Source organism: Xenopus tropicalis, chromosome 6 (assembly GCF_000004195.4).
Source record: "Xenopus tropicalis strain Nigerian chromosome 6, UCB_Xtro_10.0, whole genome shotgun sequence".
Classification (NCBI taxonomy): Eukaryota; Metazoa; Chordata; class Amphibia; order Anura; family Pipidae; genus Xenopus; species Xenopus tropicalis.
The window spans coordinates 31,074,156-31,091,606 of NC_030682.2; the positions used below are offsets into that span (position 1 = coordinate 31,074,156).

At 40.4% G+C, this 17,451-nt stretch overlaps 1 protein-coding gene across 4 annotated transcripts in view; it reads left to right on the forward strand.

The window, feature by feature from the left end:
- Positions 1-17,451, forward strand: part of cdk14 (cyclin-dependent kinase 14) — a 279,683-nt gene that overhangs the window by 170,258 nt on the left and 91,974 nt on the right. For all 4 annotated transcript variants that reach the window (XM_012964199.3, XM_012964198.3, NM_001102988.1 and 1 more), the window contains 1 exon segment: positions 16,076-16,139. In XM_012964199.3, coding sequence (XP_012819653.1) covers positions 16,076-16,139 — 64 coding nt within the window.

Below are 17,451 nucleotides of genomic sequence, written 5' to 3' on the forward strand. Positions count from 1 at the left end.
GCTGCATCTTGTTTGTAAATGTAATATACCATAGCGAGTACACTAGCATCTCACTGACTTGCAGAGACTAATTGCTTCTATACCTTTTTAAAGAACAGGCCTGCACTCCTTGACCAAACCTTTTCACCAGGTGCAAATCAGATGGGGAATCTCAGTACTCCCCCTCCATTACCATAGTCCAAAAAATATTCTCATGCACTCCGGATACAAAAAATCCATAGTGCATCAGAATATTTTTTGGACTATTGCTTCTATACCTTGTAATATACTTAAGGATCTTTCTCAGTCTCAGTTGAAATCTATAGACTTTGCATTCGATATAACTAAGGCAGGCATATGGTGACAATTCTTGAAAATGCTAAAGTATTGGGGGAACTGGGCAAAATGTGTCTAATAGTCTAAGTAAAATTAACAATTATTCCAGGGCAAAGTCATTGCCTTTGCCTGTACAGGTATGGAATCCGTTATCCGGAAACCCATTATCCAGAAAGTTTCAAATTACGTAAAGGCCATCTCCCATAGACTCCATTATAAGCAAATAATTCTAATTTTTGAAAATGATTTCCTTTTTCTCTGTAATTATAAAAGAGTACCTTGTATTTGATCCATTGGAGGCAAAACAATCTTATTGGGTTTATTCAATATTTAAATGATTTTTAGCAGACTTAAGGTATGGAGATCCTAATTATGGAAAGATCCCTTATCTGGAAAACCCCAGGTCCCAACCATTCTGGATAACAGGTCCCATACCTATACTATGATAACTCAAATTATCCCTGGAGGGCATTGACTGGTGCTACAGTTACTTGATTATAAGCAAGCTTGTTGCTGCAGAATAAAATATTTGCTGCTTCTTTGCTAAATATTATGTATGTGTGAAATAACAACAGCAAAGAGGGGGTCTCTGAAAGCCACTTGTAACCAGAAAGTGCATGTATGTTTTAAGGTCCTTGACCTTTTGCTTTTTCCTATGTAGTGGTATTTGGAGTGGGGGCTCCACAGGAGACCTAGACCTACCTATATTATGTGTAGACGGTTACATGGAAGTACATATTTAAAATACAAGAGGGTTCATAGAGACAACAGCCAGTGGATAGGGACTACTCAACTGATCCTAAATCAAACAGTGCACTTGCCATAACCTAATTGCAAATTAGGGATTTGTTTGTTAAATTGTGGTTCGGTGTCAACCTCTGGCCAGTATTTCTTAGTAAAAGGGGACAGGAGAGATGGACTTGGGCCTGTTAAATCATCATGGCTGAAAATGTATTGAAGTAAAGCAAGGGAATTAGGAGGACCTTGCTATTTGCTGAAACTCTGCAGCCAATCACTGTTGAGGTTATGTAGTCCAAATGGTAAGTGGACTCCTGAGATGCTTCCTTTGACTTTTTTTTGTGGAGATGTTAGGGAAAGAGTATCGGATGTTTGAGTGAATGACTCCGATCCTGTTACCGGTGTAATGGGGGCGAATGCACTTTCATGTTTTATTATGGGACATAAAAAGTCCGATAGGAAATGTCATCATTAAAAGTCTAATAAAAGTCCACCACTAGCCTGCGATTGGGCCCATCAGTACATTAGATCAAGCTGATCAATCACTTCCGCACTGTCTCAAATAACCCATCCATTTACTTATCTGCCTGCACTAGCAAGAACCAATGTCAGGTTTCAGCCTGTGCGTCTTAAATAATTCATTTTCCTTCCCATTTATGTGCATGGTGTACAGTGTACATACAGATGGAGCAAACTTCATTGGGCATTGAGCAATGGGTGGCAGAATAGACACATTATAGCAGCATGCTTCTACATAAAGTAACAGCAACAGCCACAAATAAGAAAGAAGCTAAATTACAGGTGCACGCTTACAGAAGAAATGGAAAGAACAGAACTCGTACAGGAGGTCACCGTGATATTCATTTAATACCACCCTATTTTTTTTTTTTTTTTTAAATTGGGATACTGTATAAGCTCAAGTGGCAGTTTAGTATTATATACTGCATGTTTTCAGTGGTTAATAAATTGTATATTATACATATACAATTAAAATTCTCCTAACAGATTGTGGCACTGATTTACACTTTGCAACTAAATGCACTCTATAGGCATGGATAGGGGGTATTATAGTGAGGGATTACTATACGCACACTCTGCCTCTAGATTACGGGATTTATGCTGATTCTATTTAAAGGAGAAGGAAAGTCATTTTGGCATTTTACTGCCAATAGATTTGCCACATTAGTGCCACCTAGAACAAAATATTTATTCTGCAGAAACCATTACCATACCTGAATAAACAGCTCTAGAAGGTTTTTTCCATTTGCTTAAGATAGCAAGCTGCCATTTTAAGTAGCTTCCTTCCTGCTCCAGCTCTAGCCATTATAGCTCAGATCACACAGAGGAGAGAGCTGCACAGACTCTGGCCCAGGGAATTAAGGATGTTTCTGAGAGAGGAAGTCAGACACTGGAACATCATGTTTACAAAAAAAGAGAGACAAGAAATCCTGTGTTTCTTTTAATAGAGCATTACTGTTAGTGCTTATGGCTGTATTTACATAGACCTTTCTGATAAAGCTTAGTTTTTACCTTTCCTTCTACTTTAAATTTTCCGTTATTAAAGTATGGTCCCAGACAGGCCAATCTGATATGGCACAGACAAAGACAAGCAACATACCAAGTAGTATCAAAAATATTTTAATAACAGGAAAGAGCTGAGTGATGATAGACACATCTCTAGAAGCATGCAAGAGGTCGTCCAAAAATGTAACATTAAATCTGATAACAAGTTTCTTTGTGATGAAATATAAATAGCTAAAGGCAAATCTTCATGCCACTCACCCTTGCAACAGAACTCTTTACCTAGTCTGTTTTCTACCAGTGGCATAGAATATATAATATTTGGTTAAATATTATTTGCCTTTTTGTTAGATTCTAGTTGCTGTTCTCTGCCAACCCCCAAAATTGCTTTATTCCACCCTTGAAACCATAAGAACGCGTTTATAAAGACAGACAGAGAATAGATTGCAGTGGGAAGTAAAATAAAAAGAATGCTTATATTGGAACAGGCCCAGGCTGTCTGTGGATTCTAGCCTATGCCAGAGGGGCTGCTGTAAGATGCCATAGACAGTCACTACGTATTGGGCTGGTGGGGGCTGTTTGGGCCTCTGTGTACTTGAAATGCCAGGGCCTATTTTGAATCACAGTCCAGGCCTGGATGGGAAGAAGAACTGACATGGGATATTTGCTATGTTTATTGATTAGTGGGAAAAATATTGAAAGGAGAAGAAAAGAGAAGAATACATTTGTAAACATGAGAAATGAGAATAGAACTAACTAATTTATATGATAACTTTAACAAATGCAGTTGCTTGTGGCTGACTGGCTGCTATTGGCAACTGCCCTTGTGTAATTTAGCACCTATGCTTGTTAATCAGTGTCTGTGAGTTAAAGTCAGAGTACAAAAACATCTTATCTACCTTCTTGTCTATTCTTCTGCATGGAACTGTTGTGGTTGCTAGGTTCCTACTTATCCTAACAACTGTCCAAAGTGGAGAGGGCCTGCATAAAAAGATAGGTAATAAATATTTTTAAAATCTAACCTCAAAATGGATGAATTTCCCAGCCATTCTCAGACTGCAGCATTGCCCTACAACTGGGGATGGTGGTGTGATTCAGTAGACTGGAGAATGTAAGAGACAATGGGGTTGATTCACTAAAGTGCGTTAAAATGAGCGCTATTTATAGCATGTGTTAAAAATTTCTATAATTTTCTATAATTACCGCCTGCCCCAAGTAGGTTTTAATATTCGCACAGACTAATGCAATATTTAGCGCGTTTAACACTTCATATGTATTTGCGAATCATACGTTAATAATATTTCTATTCACTAATTAACGCAATGCCTTAAAATTAACATATTGCGGTTGCTCGTTATTTAACGCACGCGACAATACTTTAACGAATTGCGCAGTTGTTTTTGCGTAAATTTTAAAGCAAAAAAGCATGCGATAAGTGTTATCGCACTTTAGTGAATCAACCCTAATATGTGACAGCTGCCTGCTCAGTCTGTAGATGGAGGAATAAGTAAAGCACAGATAAGTAGCAGAGAGCTGGGGGAATGGTTAGGACTGCATTTTTTTTAAACTAAAAAATGTCCCTTTGCACTTTTATAAAGACAAACTCTGTAAAAACAAAAAAACAAAAAAAACAGTATTGTAATATGAACTTCCCCTTTAGGGGAAATAATGCAGTGGGGGGTATAAATAATTAGGCATTTAACAAAAAAAAACCATTAAAATACACTAAATATGCCACTTCAATACCATCCAAAATCCATGGTATTTAGTTATACTCAGGATTTTACATGCCAGGAATTCTTCCTTACCTGGATTAGTCTCATTGACTGTAATAAGGTATGTCAGGTCTGAAGCAGTGGAAATAATAGTGTCATTTTAGGCATTAGTCTGGCATAAAATATTTTACACAACCTTATTAATATATTGATGAGCTCTTTGCAGTGGTTTATATAAAATATTCCCATGGTGGAGCTTGATTAAGAACAGTGTGAGGGAGTAGGTGGAGCAGAGAGAAGGTCACCATCAATGACATAGAAGGAGCCACGCCATGGTCTCATGGGTAAGAGACTGGGGAAAGTGATACACACACAGTCACAGTGATATACACACACAGTCACAGTGATACACACACAGTCACAGTCATACACACACAGTCACAGTCATACACACACAGTCACAGTCATACACACACAGTCACAGTGATACACACACAGTCACAGTCATACACACACAGTCATACACACACAGTCATACACACACAGTCACAGTGATACACACACAGTCACAGTCATACACACACAGTGATACACACACAGTCACAGTGATACACACACAGTCACAGTCATACACACACAGTCACAGTCATACACTCACAGTCATACACACACAGTCACAGTCATACACACACAGTCATACACACACAGTCACAGTCATACACACACAGTCACAGTCATACACACACAGTCATACACACACAGTCATACACACACAGTCACAGTGGGCCCCCAGAATTATTGGGCAGTAGGCAAATGCCCCTATTACCTATTTACTAAGGTGGCCCTGGCTCTATGGGGAAGCCTTGTTGTGTAACAGCTTCATGCTGTTGAGTACCTGGGTGGAATAATGGTTACACACAACAAATAGTGATGGGTGAAATGTTTCGCCAGGCATGGACTTGCGTCGAATTTCCGTGTTTCGTCATTGACGGATTGTTTCGTGAAACGGATAAAAAAATTTGCCGCGAAAAAATTTGCCGCACGTCCAAAAATTATCTCCGGCGTCAAAAAAGAATAGCCGCGCAACAAAATAATAGCCGCGGGCGACAAAAGAATAGCCGTGCAACGAAATAATAGCCGCGGGCGACAAAAGAATAGCCGTGCAACTAAATAATAGCCGCGGGCGTCAATTTTTTTTGCCACATGACATTTTCGTCGTTTCGTGGATCTTTTGAAATGTTCGCGAATTTTTCGGCGAAGCGAAACGGAACAGATTCGCTCATCACTAACACAAACTGATTTCTTTCCAAAATCCTTTTCCACTGTTCGGATAATGCTATTCCCTTACTTCGCCATTAAATTTAACAGACAAATAAAATATACATTGGCCATGCTTTTAAATAATACCCCTTTCAAAACAGCAACAAATATGCAACTGACTCTAAAACATACAAGAGTGTAGGATTGTATATAAGTAGGCTTTAAATCATTTCTCCTGGTGCTTTTATTTAATGGTAACTTGCATTTGTTTGTACATCCGTTTGGCCTGTGGCATGTTTCCACTCCATCTATTGGGTAATGTGGCTGAACATCGTCTAGATGGGAATAGGCTGGCAGCACATCATTAGAGATACAAAGCTGCTGTGTGAGGCCATAAATATTTCTGCCATGTTTCACATACATCTCAATGTTTGTATTTATTGAGGCTTTTGCTTTAAACAACTTACATATTTCTGACATGAACACATTAGTGCTGTGTGATTTACCTAAATATTGGAACACTTTGACTAAACGGATAGTTGCCCGTGCCCGTGCTACCGTGGCCAACTAATCTTCCTGAAATGCCTTTCCACTGGCAACTGCTGGAATCACTGGTGGAAAGGCCTACGCATTACTCCGTGCAATTTTTTAAAAAACCCGGTGGGCCCCCGGCGGCCCAGTCTCAATTCCTGTCTTCGCTCCCCTGCCCACCGGTGTCCCTCCCCTGATGCGTTTCACTCAAGGGAGGACATTGGGCGGGGGCCCCTGCAGGTGGTTAAGGAGGGCAGGGCAGGGGCCCCTAGGGGGGTGTGGGGGACATGGCCGGCAGGGGCACCTTGGGGGGTACAGGGCCCCTGGGGCAGCAGCCCCGGTGGACTCTGCACCTCCCAGTCCGACCCTGGTCTTAGTTTATCAAAATGTTAATGGAATCTGAAATGGCTTTTGTTTGTCTATCACTTCTGGGTATGGGACTGTTACTCTGTGCAATTAGTTTATATTCATCATTCAGATAAAATGTCTGCAGTGCAGTGAAATAAACAGTATTGATTCCTCAGCCAGGGTTCTATCAGCTGTAAGGTTTAGATTTCTCTAAGGAACCAGGCACTAGCCAAGTGAGACAGAAATACACTTTTTTCAACTTGATTTAGATAATCTTGCACAGTATTGAACATCAGGTAACCAATTAGAGGTGGCCAAGTGCCCTGTTACCTTACAGTGTTGGGGTCCTGAGTTCGGTTCTGAATCAGGCATGGAGTTTGTATGTTCTCCCCGTGTCTGTGTTGGTTTCCTCCCACTGTGCTAGGGGTGGTTTACATTCAGGTTAACTTTTAGTATGTAATAGAATGGCCTATTCTTTCCAACTTTTCAACAAGTCTTCATTTTTGATGCCTAAGATTCTTGCTATCTTTATAACAGAGAATTCTCAGTGTCACAGATCCTGTCTGATACTCATTGTAAGCAGCAGTCCTGTCTTGCTTTATGGCTGAGATTCTAGCTATTTTTATATCTGTTTTTCTAGCTATTTGGCCACAGGATTTCTCTCTGTTTTCTCTGCAGTGGATTTCTCCTGCTTTCTACTGCAGTGCAACGCAGGGTAAAGTGCAGCCCATTTTTTCACATGGGGCCGTGCTCATTTAGTTTTATGCTGGTGATGTGCTCCACCTGCATGCACTTGAAATAGTACAGTCCCATCTGAATAAAGGGCTGCGTTCCCCTTTGGTAGAATGCATAAAGGATCAACCGCGGGGGGACGCAGGAAGAAACACCCTTGTGTAAGGGCCCTTAGGGTCACAGCTTTAACCTACAAACAAAAAGCTAATTAACTTTTACAAATGTAAACTATGGAGATTATAAAAATTATTATATTTCTTTTTTGAAGCAGTTGAAACTAGCAGTTTCCTTTAGAAAACTAATGTTGTGGGATGTTATGTTACGGGTAGGTTTAATTAGCCTTCTCAACAAAAAACTCACAATCTGCCCATGGGCTATGTGTTACAGAGTTGCCCAGATAGCAATGTGTAGATATCAATTTCATTCCGCCTTGATACTAAATGTATAGCAATATTAAAGGCAGCCATTGGACAGGAATAGAGTTGTAAAGTTAATCTCCTCTGTAATAGCTGAGTTTTATAAATGCTGTTTCATTTACAGCTCATTAGGTTAAGCTCCCAGATACAGGGAAAATCCACAATATACACACAATGTTCCTGCACAATCAGCAAACTGATATTTACATTGTGCTGGTAAGAGACAAATCAGCAATTTGTTCAGGGAACATTAGACAAACTCAAAAAAGTGTATTTGGCTAAGTTGGCGTATTGCTGTGCAAGTGCTCAGAATACTGCCCTGAAAAAATCATAGAAGCTAGTACTAAAGGGAAACTATACAATATTTTTTAATCATATTGTTGCCCCTTAGCCAGGTAGAATAGCTTATGGAATTGAACAGAATAGTATAACCACCACCCTGCTGCTTATATATAAGTAAAAGCCCACCCACTCAGACTACTAAATGTAAAATTGCTCTTGGGAGTACTTTTGCAATCCACATAAAGTTTTATCATCTTTTCTTTTTATCTTCACGTGTGACTGGCCGAGAAACTGCTAGTCCACTCACCTCCTTCTGATCCAGCCTAAGTTGAAACACATGGAGGAGATCTCAGCTTGAAAAAACTTAGAGTATGCATTTTCGCACCAAAATCTGCTCCATGTGTCAGCACAAAGGCCAATGTAATGCCTGTCAAATGGAGGCAAGCGTGTATACGCAGACCAAAAAACAGCCACATGTGGCACTAGCTGTAGTTTTCATTGTATTAGCAGTTTCTTATATCAAAGGTCTGTGATAGGAGATAATCTCCAGTGAGTGACAAAACTGAGCAGAGAAAACTCAAGAGACGCCTCCTGCATCAGTAACATAAGCTGCTGGCCTTCTCACTGGCCAAACAGAGTTCTCTGCAGATTCATTGGTAGTTTCACAACTGCTTATAAACCAATTTGTCCTCTGGGGGAACCCCAAAAATGGGGGATATCAGGGTTAAATGTAGATGTGGGAGGTGAGCCTGAGCAAGGAATCTTAGTACCCAGGTGGGCTGGGAAAATCAGGAGGCGGAGGCTTAACCTCGTGCTTGGCAGTAGGGTGTTTAAGAGTTAAATGACGTTAATTTATATTGAGTTGTTTTACTGCTATATGTGCATCTACAATAATATACTGTTGTGGGTTAAGAATATTTATGTTTAATGTTAATGTACTCTGGTTTCCTCCCACACTCCAAAAACATACAGGCAGGTTAACTGACTCCTTACTAAACTGACCTCTCCTCTGGGGCAGGGACTGATGAATGATAAATAATCGCTGCAGAAGAGTGATGGTGCTATATAAATAACAGGAAATAAATAAATAAATAGTAAATTAAGTATTTTGTTAATAAATCAAGCTTCTGCCTTTCTACTAATTAGGAGTCTGGGTAATTGTGAGTAACTGGGGCTAAAGGGATTATGGGAGACGTTCTGGCACTGGAGTCTAACAAAGTCAGGCAAAATAAAGTAACAGCACTCAAATAATACTGGGGTTTAAATAGACTTAAACATGTCTGCGGGGGCCACATAATAAAAGCACAAAGAAAAGAGTCGGATGATTACCGTAGAGTGTGACTAATTTATCGGAGGGATATATTGTGCAGCAGGCGGAAGCCAGAATGAGGGGAATTATGTAGCTGGTAACACTGATCCCCATGCTTTATGCTCTGTCTGTAGCCACAAGGACTCGCCACCACCTGCATGTAATCTAAGCAGCTTAGCCAGGAGCCAGGAGCAGAGCGGGGAATGGCTGGGGATCTGTGCAGAGCCAGGCGGCTGGGATTTACCTGAAAGCAACGCTTGTTTCCCTGCTAATTTCAGAGGAGTTTCAGTGTCTGACCTAAGGTTGCTAGTAAGTAGCCTAGAATGAGCATTTGTTACGGCTGCTGCACGAGCTGGGCTTCACATTCTATTTTCTTATTTGTTTAAAAGCACAAAACTGGCGAAAAAGCTGTTTCTGGGTAATGGATAGAAATGTACAGAGAACGCAATGCAGGGAATTACTATTATCACACAGCAAAGAAGCCAAGTAGGCACATTTAGCAGCCAGAAAGGGGTGTTAGTTTACAAATTATTAAATTCAAATTTTCTATATTTTTTATACGTAAAAGTAAATGAAGAAAACCTAGTGAAACAAATGAAATAAAAATTATATTTGGTCATGTATTGATTGAAAAAATTATCCAATAACATATCTGCGTGTGGAAAAGTAAGTGAATTCTTAGGATTATTATATCATTTAAAGGTGAAGTCAGAGTCTGGTGTTTTCAGTCAATGGAATGACAATCAAGTGTGAATGAGAGACCCTAATTTATGTAAGAACGGGGGTCCGGCTTCCCACACCCATTCTCATTTGTAACAGAGACACAGGAGAAGATCTACTGATGCTTCACCAAAGGTATAATATGCCAAGTACAGATGAATACCATATATCAGTTATGCAGTGCACCCTTGGGCGTGCTATAATAGTGTGTGCTGCTTGTAATGATCCGCTGAGGAAAGCTCAGTTGTGACAACTCCCTGCAGCTCCCACCAAAATATATTACCTGGGGCTTCTCCCACTCTGGCAAATATCTTTAGGTCCATTGGTAAATTACTATCAGCTGGAGGATTAGTCAACAAACAGTTTTAGTAACTGAATGGAGCAACTGCTGTTTCTTCAAACAAATGAACTTCTTTTTGTATGCCCTGGCGATAGCAATAGTTTACTCAGAGACCATGATCACATATCAACAGGTTCAATGCTTCTAATAAATGGTACATCACAGATTGGACTCATGATCTGTCCCTCTGGAGGTAGTGTAGCCTGTCTTAGTGCCAATCCCCAGTATAGCCTGGTCCTTTGTACCAGGAATCCCACTCACTGTGTCCCTGAGCTCTACCACTTGAGTCCCTGTCACCGCAGGGTTCTAACCCCGCTATCCACCTTGTTGCAGCCTTGAACTGCTCACTAGCTACCTGGAATCTGTCTTTAACTCCTGGAGTGACCATCCCAGAACTAACCCAACTCAAGGTTTTCTAACGCGGTCTGCCACCGGCCCAGGCCCAATTCTGTACCCACCTCCCTGTGAGGTGAGGTCCCGAGAAAGACCCTGAGCACATGGGTGCTCTGTCTTTTATAATATCACACACTACTGCCATCTACTGGGCAGTTCTTAAACTAGTAAAGTGCAGCTAAATTCCCCTGGCACCTACATTTATAATGGGCTACGCAATAAGAATGATTTGAAAAGATGCAATATGTCCCCTTTAAAATATTGACAGTCACAGCTGCGTTTTTATGGAGACCTTGTGTGTCTGCAAAAGGAATAAAGGAATTTATCAGTTAAACGCTTAAACTCATGACTGGTCTGTGACTACTTTTTTCTACTAAATTGTTTTGCCAAGATCTCTTTATGCAAGAGGTGGGCATAACCAGGGGTGAGCACATTCTCCGGAGTGTGAAGTGTGAGGGACCAGTCACTGTATGGGATATAATGCCACAGAGATGGCTGCCAGGCATATCAATTGTTTTTAAGTGAGGGGCATATCTGAAAATGGTTAGGTCACTACCAATAGGTTAATAGGTTATGGAGAGTACTAATACTGATTGGCCCAGCAAAATACACTTCATGTAGCAACAGTTCAATGCATATTTATTGACTTTGTATGGTTTGGTCTTTTGTTTGTTATACAAGATGATTACAAGTAATATATTGCCCATACCTTGGGTTCTTCCACAATGGCAGTTGCCCCCGTATACATGATACTGTAGGTGCTGGAGCAGAACAGAGGACCAACCTAGGCCTCAGCTGACTCAACTTGCCAGATCGAGGTTATGTTGCTGAGCCTTAGTGATGAATATATTATAATAGCCAGTGTGAGATATCTCTGTGTGCCTGCTTCTGTTCAATAATAGCCATTAGGCACCCGCAGCTATACTTTGTACTGCATTTATGAACAGATTTTATAGAAGTCTGTGCCACTTTATTTTCTCATTTTTATCCAGATTCAGCTTCCCTTCTGAACTTCTTATGAACCATTTTGTTCTCATTTAGAGTTCCTGAACTGAAAAAGAACAAATGAGCCCATTCCTGACAGTTGTGGGAGACTTGGGAGCTTTTCAAGCTTCCATTTGTACAGGGTTAGCAAGCGCCTGTGACTTTCAGACTCAATATCAAAGAAATGCAATAAGGGATCACATCAGGGGCATCCTATGAGAAGGCCCATATGGTATTTGAGAGTCCTTTTCATTAATTTTTCATGTAGAGTAAGGTGGCACATCAGAAGTTTAACCTTTCCTTCATGCCGGTATGGGTTTGATGGAGAATGGGTTTAATTAGTGGCCACTGATTCCTGTATTTCTTCCCTCGTTTTATTAAAACCGAGACCTGTGAAGCTGCAAGTCTGTGTTTGCTGAAGGGGCATTAACTCTCTGCATCTAATTCTGAAATGATTCTTGGTTTTAAAAAATTGATACATAATAATCCCTTATTCTTTTGAGGGGAGCTAAACATTTTGAGCATTTTTAAATGTATTATAAAGCTGGGCTCCCACAATTACTTGGTGCTGTACCTAGTGTTCTGATCTGTGCTGTGCCTCCCAGCAAACCATCCCCAGAACAATAAAGTGATGTGACTCCCAGCAACCCATCCCCAGTACAATAAAGCGATGTGACTCCCAGCATAAAATTACACTGACCCCTGGCATAGGGCAGTAATGTGATTTCCAATATTGAGCCTCATAATTGCTTTGGGCTGTGCCTGTTATTCTATGGTTCTGATATAGCACTGTGACTCCCAGCAACCCATCCCCAGCAAAATATAGCACTGTGACTCCCAGCATATAATTACACTGACCCCCAGCATCGGAAAGAGATATGACATACATTATTGAGACGCCCAATTGCTTAGGCCTGTTGCCTGTTATTCTAGAGTTCTAGCACTGTGACTCCCAGCAACCCATCCCCAGCACAATATAGCACTGTGGCTCCCAGCATGTAATTACACTGACCCCCAGCATTGGAAAGTGATGTGACCTCTAATATTGAGGCACACTATTGCGTTGATCTTGTGACTGTTATTCTAGGGTTCTGATCTAGCATGTAACCCCAGCAAATCCCTTCCAGCATTGAAAATCTTTGTGGCTTCCATTACTGAGCCTTGGAATTGCTTGGGCCTGTTGCCAGGTGTGTAACTATAAAGGAAGCAGACCCCACAGTAGTGGGGAGGTCTGTTTCACTGAAATCTGCCCTCCCCATCCAATTTTTAAAGGGAAAATTAACCACCCCCTACCTGCTCGCATGTGCGCCTGCCAGATGCAAAAAACTTGTTATGCCAGTGGCCTTTTATTCTACAGGATTCTCTCTCAGGCTTGTGTGCTTCATTATGGAAGAAAAGCCAACCATGAGGCAGCTAGGAGCACCTCTTACTGGACTATTTCTCTCATATTTCTTGTAAGTGTTTAAGGAACACAGGAGAGAGCAGAACTAGGGCCGACTTGCTCATTCCGACATGACCTTTAGTGTAGGTGCCAGAACTGTTGGAGTGAATCTGGTGGCCATACTGTGTCTTACGCCTTTAGTACTGTTTCATAGGCGCAGTGAAGGAAAAATCTGACCTTATTGCTTATTATGTAGTCCCTAGACTTTTCAGGCCCTGCGCACACTGCCACTGCTGCAAATTAGGCTTTCATAGTAAGTGAGAAGAGGGGTCTCTGTGTACCGAGGGCTTTATTGGCTTCTGTATGCACCAGTAAAGCTTTAATGCTAGCTGTGTATCGGTGGCTGCAGGACAGTCCAACCCAAATGCAAATCTTATCTCTTTAAAATGTGAAAATCTAAAATACAAATGTAGGGTGACTGATTAGCAATCAGCTCACACACCGACCACATGGTCGTGTAGAAATCAATGCAGTCTGCAGCATGCACCCTCTCTGGTTTCTAATCAGCAATGCAGCATTTCACTTTCTGAAGGTATGCAATGGCAAATCTGGCTCTAAGCACAGTACATGAACAGCAATATGGCATCTTTATTGTTTTATCTGGAGGCCATCTCCCATAGACTCCATTCTAATCAAATAGTTCACATTTTAAAAATGATTCCCTTTTCTCTGTAATAATAAAACAGTACCTTGTACTTGATTGCAACCAAGATACAATTAATCCCTATTGGAGGCAAAACAATCCTATTGGGTTAAAAGATTATTTAGTAGACTTAAGCTATGGAGATCCAAATTATGGAAGAGAATCTTATTTGGAAAACCCAAACCCTTTCTGGATAACAGATCCCGTGCCTGTATATATGTCAGAAATTATAACAGAGAAAAAGGGACAGTTAAATCCTGAATGTCTAATATTTATTACAAAATATGCACAGAAAAGTTGTTGCGAGAAAAGTCTTTTTTGAATACTCGCTGCAAAAATCCCAAATTTATAATTGTCACTGCAATAATTAGAAAAAGTTTTTCAGACAAAACCCATAGAAATCTCTAAAGTTTATAGACAAAAGAAAGAACTTCAAGGAGACCTTTGCCATTGGCTTCATCTTGAACTCGCCAAGTTTAATCCTAGTCAAATTTAATCTGGCAAACTCTTGAATTCAGATTTTTAGCCGTTTAAACACATAGTAAATCTCGGAAAAGTTGCAGCGTTTTTTCTCTGCAACTTTTTCCAAAAAAATTCAAATTGAGTTTAAAATAAAATATCAATGGCTAGTAAACATGCCACATTTCCTATTGTACAGCATTTGCAGAATAAATCTAGTAGTTCAAGATGCAATGGTTCCCTCTGCTGTATATATGTAGGTACTGCAATATGTTAGATTTGTAGGCACAGACAAGCTGACTGTGTGTCCTTCTATATACATTAAGGAAACAGCAAACAGGATAGGAAAGTATTATTATAATGGTTATTTTTTTATACAGCTCCATCATAGTTACAGAATATAAAGGTGCTGTTACACTTTCTTCAGCTTGTTTCTAAAATGAGTATTTCAGATTCCTCTTCAGATTCAGGCTGTTATCATGTTTTATTATACCTTGGCACAGGTTTTTAAATGCCTAAAGCCTGCTGATGTACTCAGGCATCTATAGAATTATAATTACCATTGGAAGTCATGGCTATTCTTGCAGGGAGGTTCCCACTAGGCCGGACACTCTCACAATGCAACCTTTCTGGGATAAAGTGACAATGCTATCTATGCACAGAGATATCTATGTATGTATTTGTCTATGTCTGTCTGAAATGAAAGAATAATAGATATAGAGCCCTCTAGGGCTCATTTACATCCACAAGTGCAGTTGCAATTGCCATAATATCCCCACCATCAGTTGCACATACCATTTGCACTAAAATGTGCTCCTTGTACTTCAGTTTAGTTGTGCTTGGTGCTACTCAGCCCTACCTGCCTTCTGTTGTGAATGGAGCGCTACTGCGCCTATTGACACAGGAGAAACCTGGAGTTACCGTCACCTCCTGACAAGGTGGTATCTCCATGGTTCCTCAGTGGCCTGCGTTAATCACCACAGTTCAGTTGTGCTGAAAGAATTGGGTGCACGATACTCACTGTTGAAACTGCTGAAATCAAATACTCAATTGCATCAAGCATATCTCCCTACAACTGCAATGATACTGGAATGGCCATAACTGCTGCATAGTGGGAGGAAAAACTGGCAGTTGTACTTGAAATTGCACTTTAATCACTGCACTTGCAACTTGTGGCTTCTCAGATCCTTATATTCCTCAGGTAGGGTGCTTTTATCACATATGTAGCATACAGTATATAGACAATAGACAGTACTGAGAATTGCCTCTGCTAAAACACATGTAGAGACAGTTATCAGTAAATGATCAGCATTGTTTATTTTAGTAGCCACGTTAAGTAGCTGCTTCTAGAAGCTCCATGTGTCTTCACCATAAGGGCTATGGCACACGGGGAGATTAGTGCCCGCAAGAAATCTCCCTTATAGCGGGCGACTAATCTCCCCGATATGCCATCCCACCGGCGAGAATGTATATCGCCGGTGGGATGGCATACGCAGCAGCGCGATTTGCCGAAATAGCGGAAGTTGCCTAGAGAGATGACTAATCTCCCCGTGTGTCACAGCCCTAAGAGTTCAGAGGCAAATCTCCAAACTTGCAGGCAGCCTGTGCAGATCTCCTTAGATCTCATCAGCACAAGATATTGGAGACCAGCGAAACAGAAGAACCATAGTTATTGTGAGAAGGGCTTAATGGAGCCAAATGGCATGCAGGGTAAAGCCTTCTGAAATCAGTTCCTGTGTCTCATACTACACACATAGCAATGTCTATGTTCAGCCATTAGAGGGCAGTGTGGTTCAGAAAGCCCATGATGGAAGAAGAGAAGAAGGTTAAGTCAATTATTGGGTTATTGCAATTTCTCATTATCCTTATGCAAAGAGTGTGAGTTAGCCATGGGGAAAGAGATGTAACCGTGTGCCATTCTCTTCCAGATCCTCGGGACGCCTAATGAAGAAACATGGCCTGGGGTCCATTCTTTACCACATTTCAAGCTAGGTAAGCTTTCCTGCTAGATGTATTTAATAGGCTGCCATTCCTGTGAATTCACTCTGAGGTGAATTATTACACAAAGCTCAAGGTATGGGATCCTTTATTGGCAAACCCATGATCAAGAAAGTCCTAAACTACTAAAAGGCCATTTCCCATAGAGTATATCTTAAGCAAATCATTCTAATTTAAATTCTAATTTGTTTTTCTCTGTAATAACAAAACGGTACTAACAGGAACTATGCCGCATGAATCCATATTGGTAGCAAAACAATCCTTTTGGGTTTATTTTATGTTTAAATGACTTTTAGCTAAGTTAAGGTGGCCATACACGGACAGATTTAGCTGCCAATTAGGGTCCTTCTGCCCTTGTATGGGGCCAGGTGTTGATGGGCAGGTTTGATTTTACTATCGGATCAGTGATGGCATTTGCTCATTGATGTGGTCCTATAAGCGTTCTTGCAATTAAATTGTAATAGGTGGGCATATCGGGAGAAGGATTCGCTCATCTGGCGACCTCACCAAACAAGCGGATCTTAAAGTGTATGGCACCTTTAGGGTATGGTGATCCATATTTTGGAAAGATTCCTTATCTGAGCCCAAGCATTTTGGATAAAAGATCCTGTATTTGTAATATATATTGTATATAAAAAGTTTACTGAAATGTGGTTCAGTCCTATTTGAAAGCCAGACTTGAAAGGATACGAAAACCTTAAAAAAATAAATGGAAAATTGCTCATAGTCCTTTTATAAGCAGTTTTGCAATTTACAATCATCACTTTTTTTTTTTTATTTCAGAGCCATTTAAGTTTTTATTAACAGCCATTATAATAAACTTTGTAACAACAGGGCCACCTGCTGGTCAGTTTCAGTAACTGTATAGCTAGAGAGCCACAGAAGTGTTCTGATGGAGATGGAAAAGGGCATCTGAGGTTTCTGATCTATTTCCTGAGAAGAGAAACATCAGAATATTTCTGTTTCCTTTGCTCACTGGCTGTACAGTTACATGAACTGACCAACAAGTGGTGCTGTTGTTACAAAATTATATTGGCAATTAATAAAAACTTAAATACAGGTATGGGACCTGTTATCCAGAATGCTCGGGACCTGGGGTTTTTCCAGATAAGGGGTCTTTCTGTAATTTGGATCTCCATGACTTTAGTCTGCTAAAAATCATTTAAATATTGAATAAATAGGGATTAATTCTTTCTTAGTTGGGAGCAAGTACAGGTACTGTTTTATTATTACAGAGAAAAGGGAATCATTTAACCATGAAATAAACCCAATAGGGCTGTTCTGCCCCCAATAAGGGGTAATTATA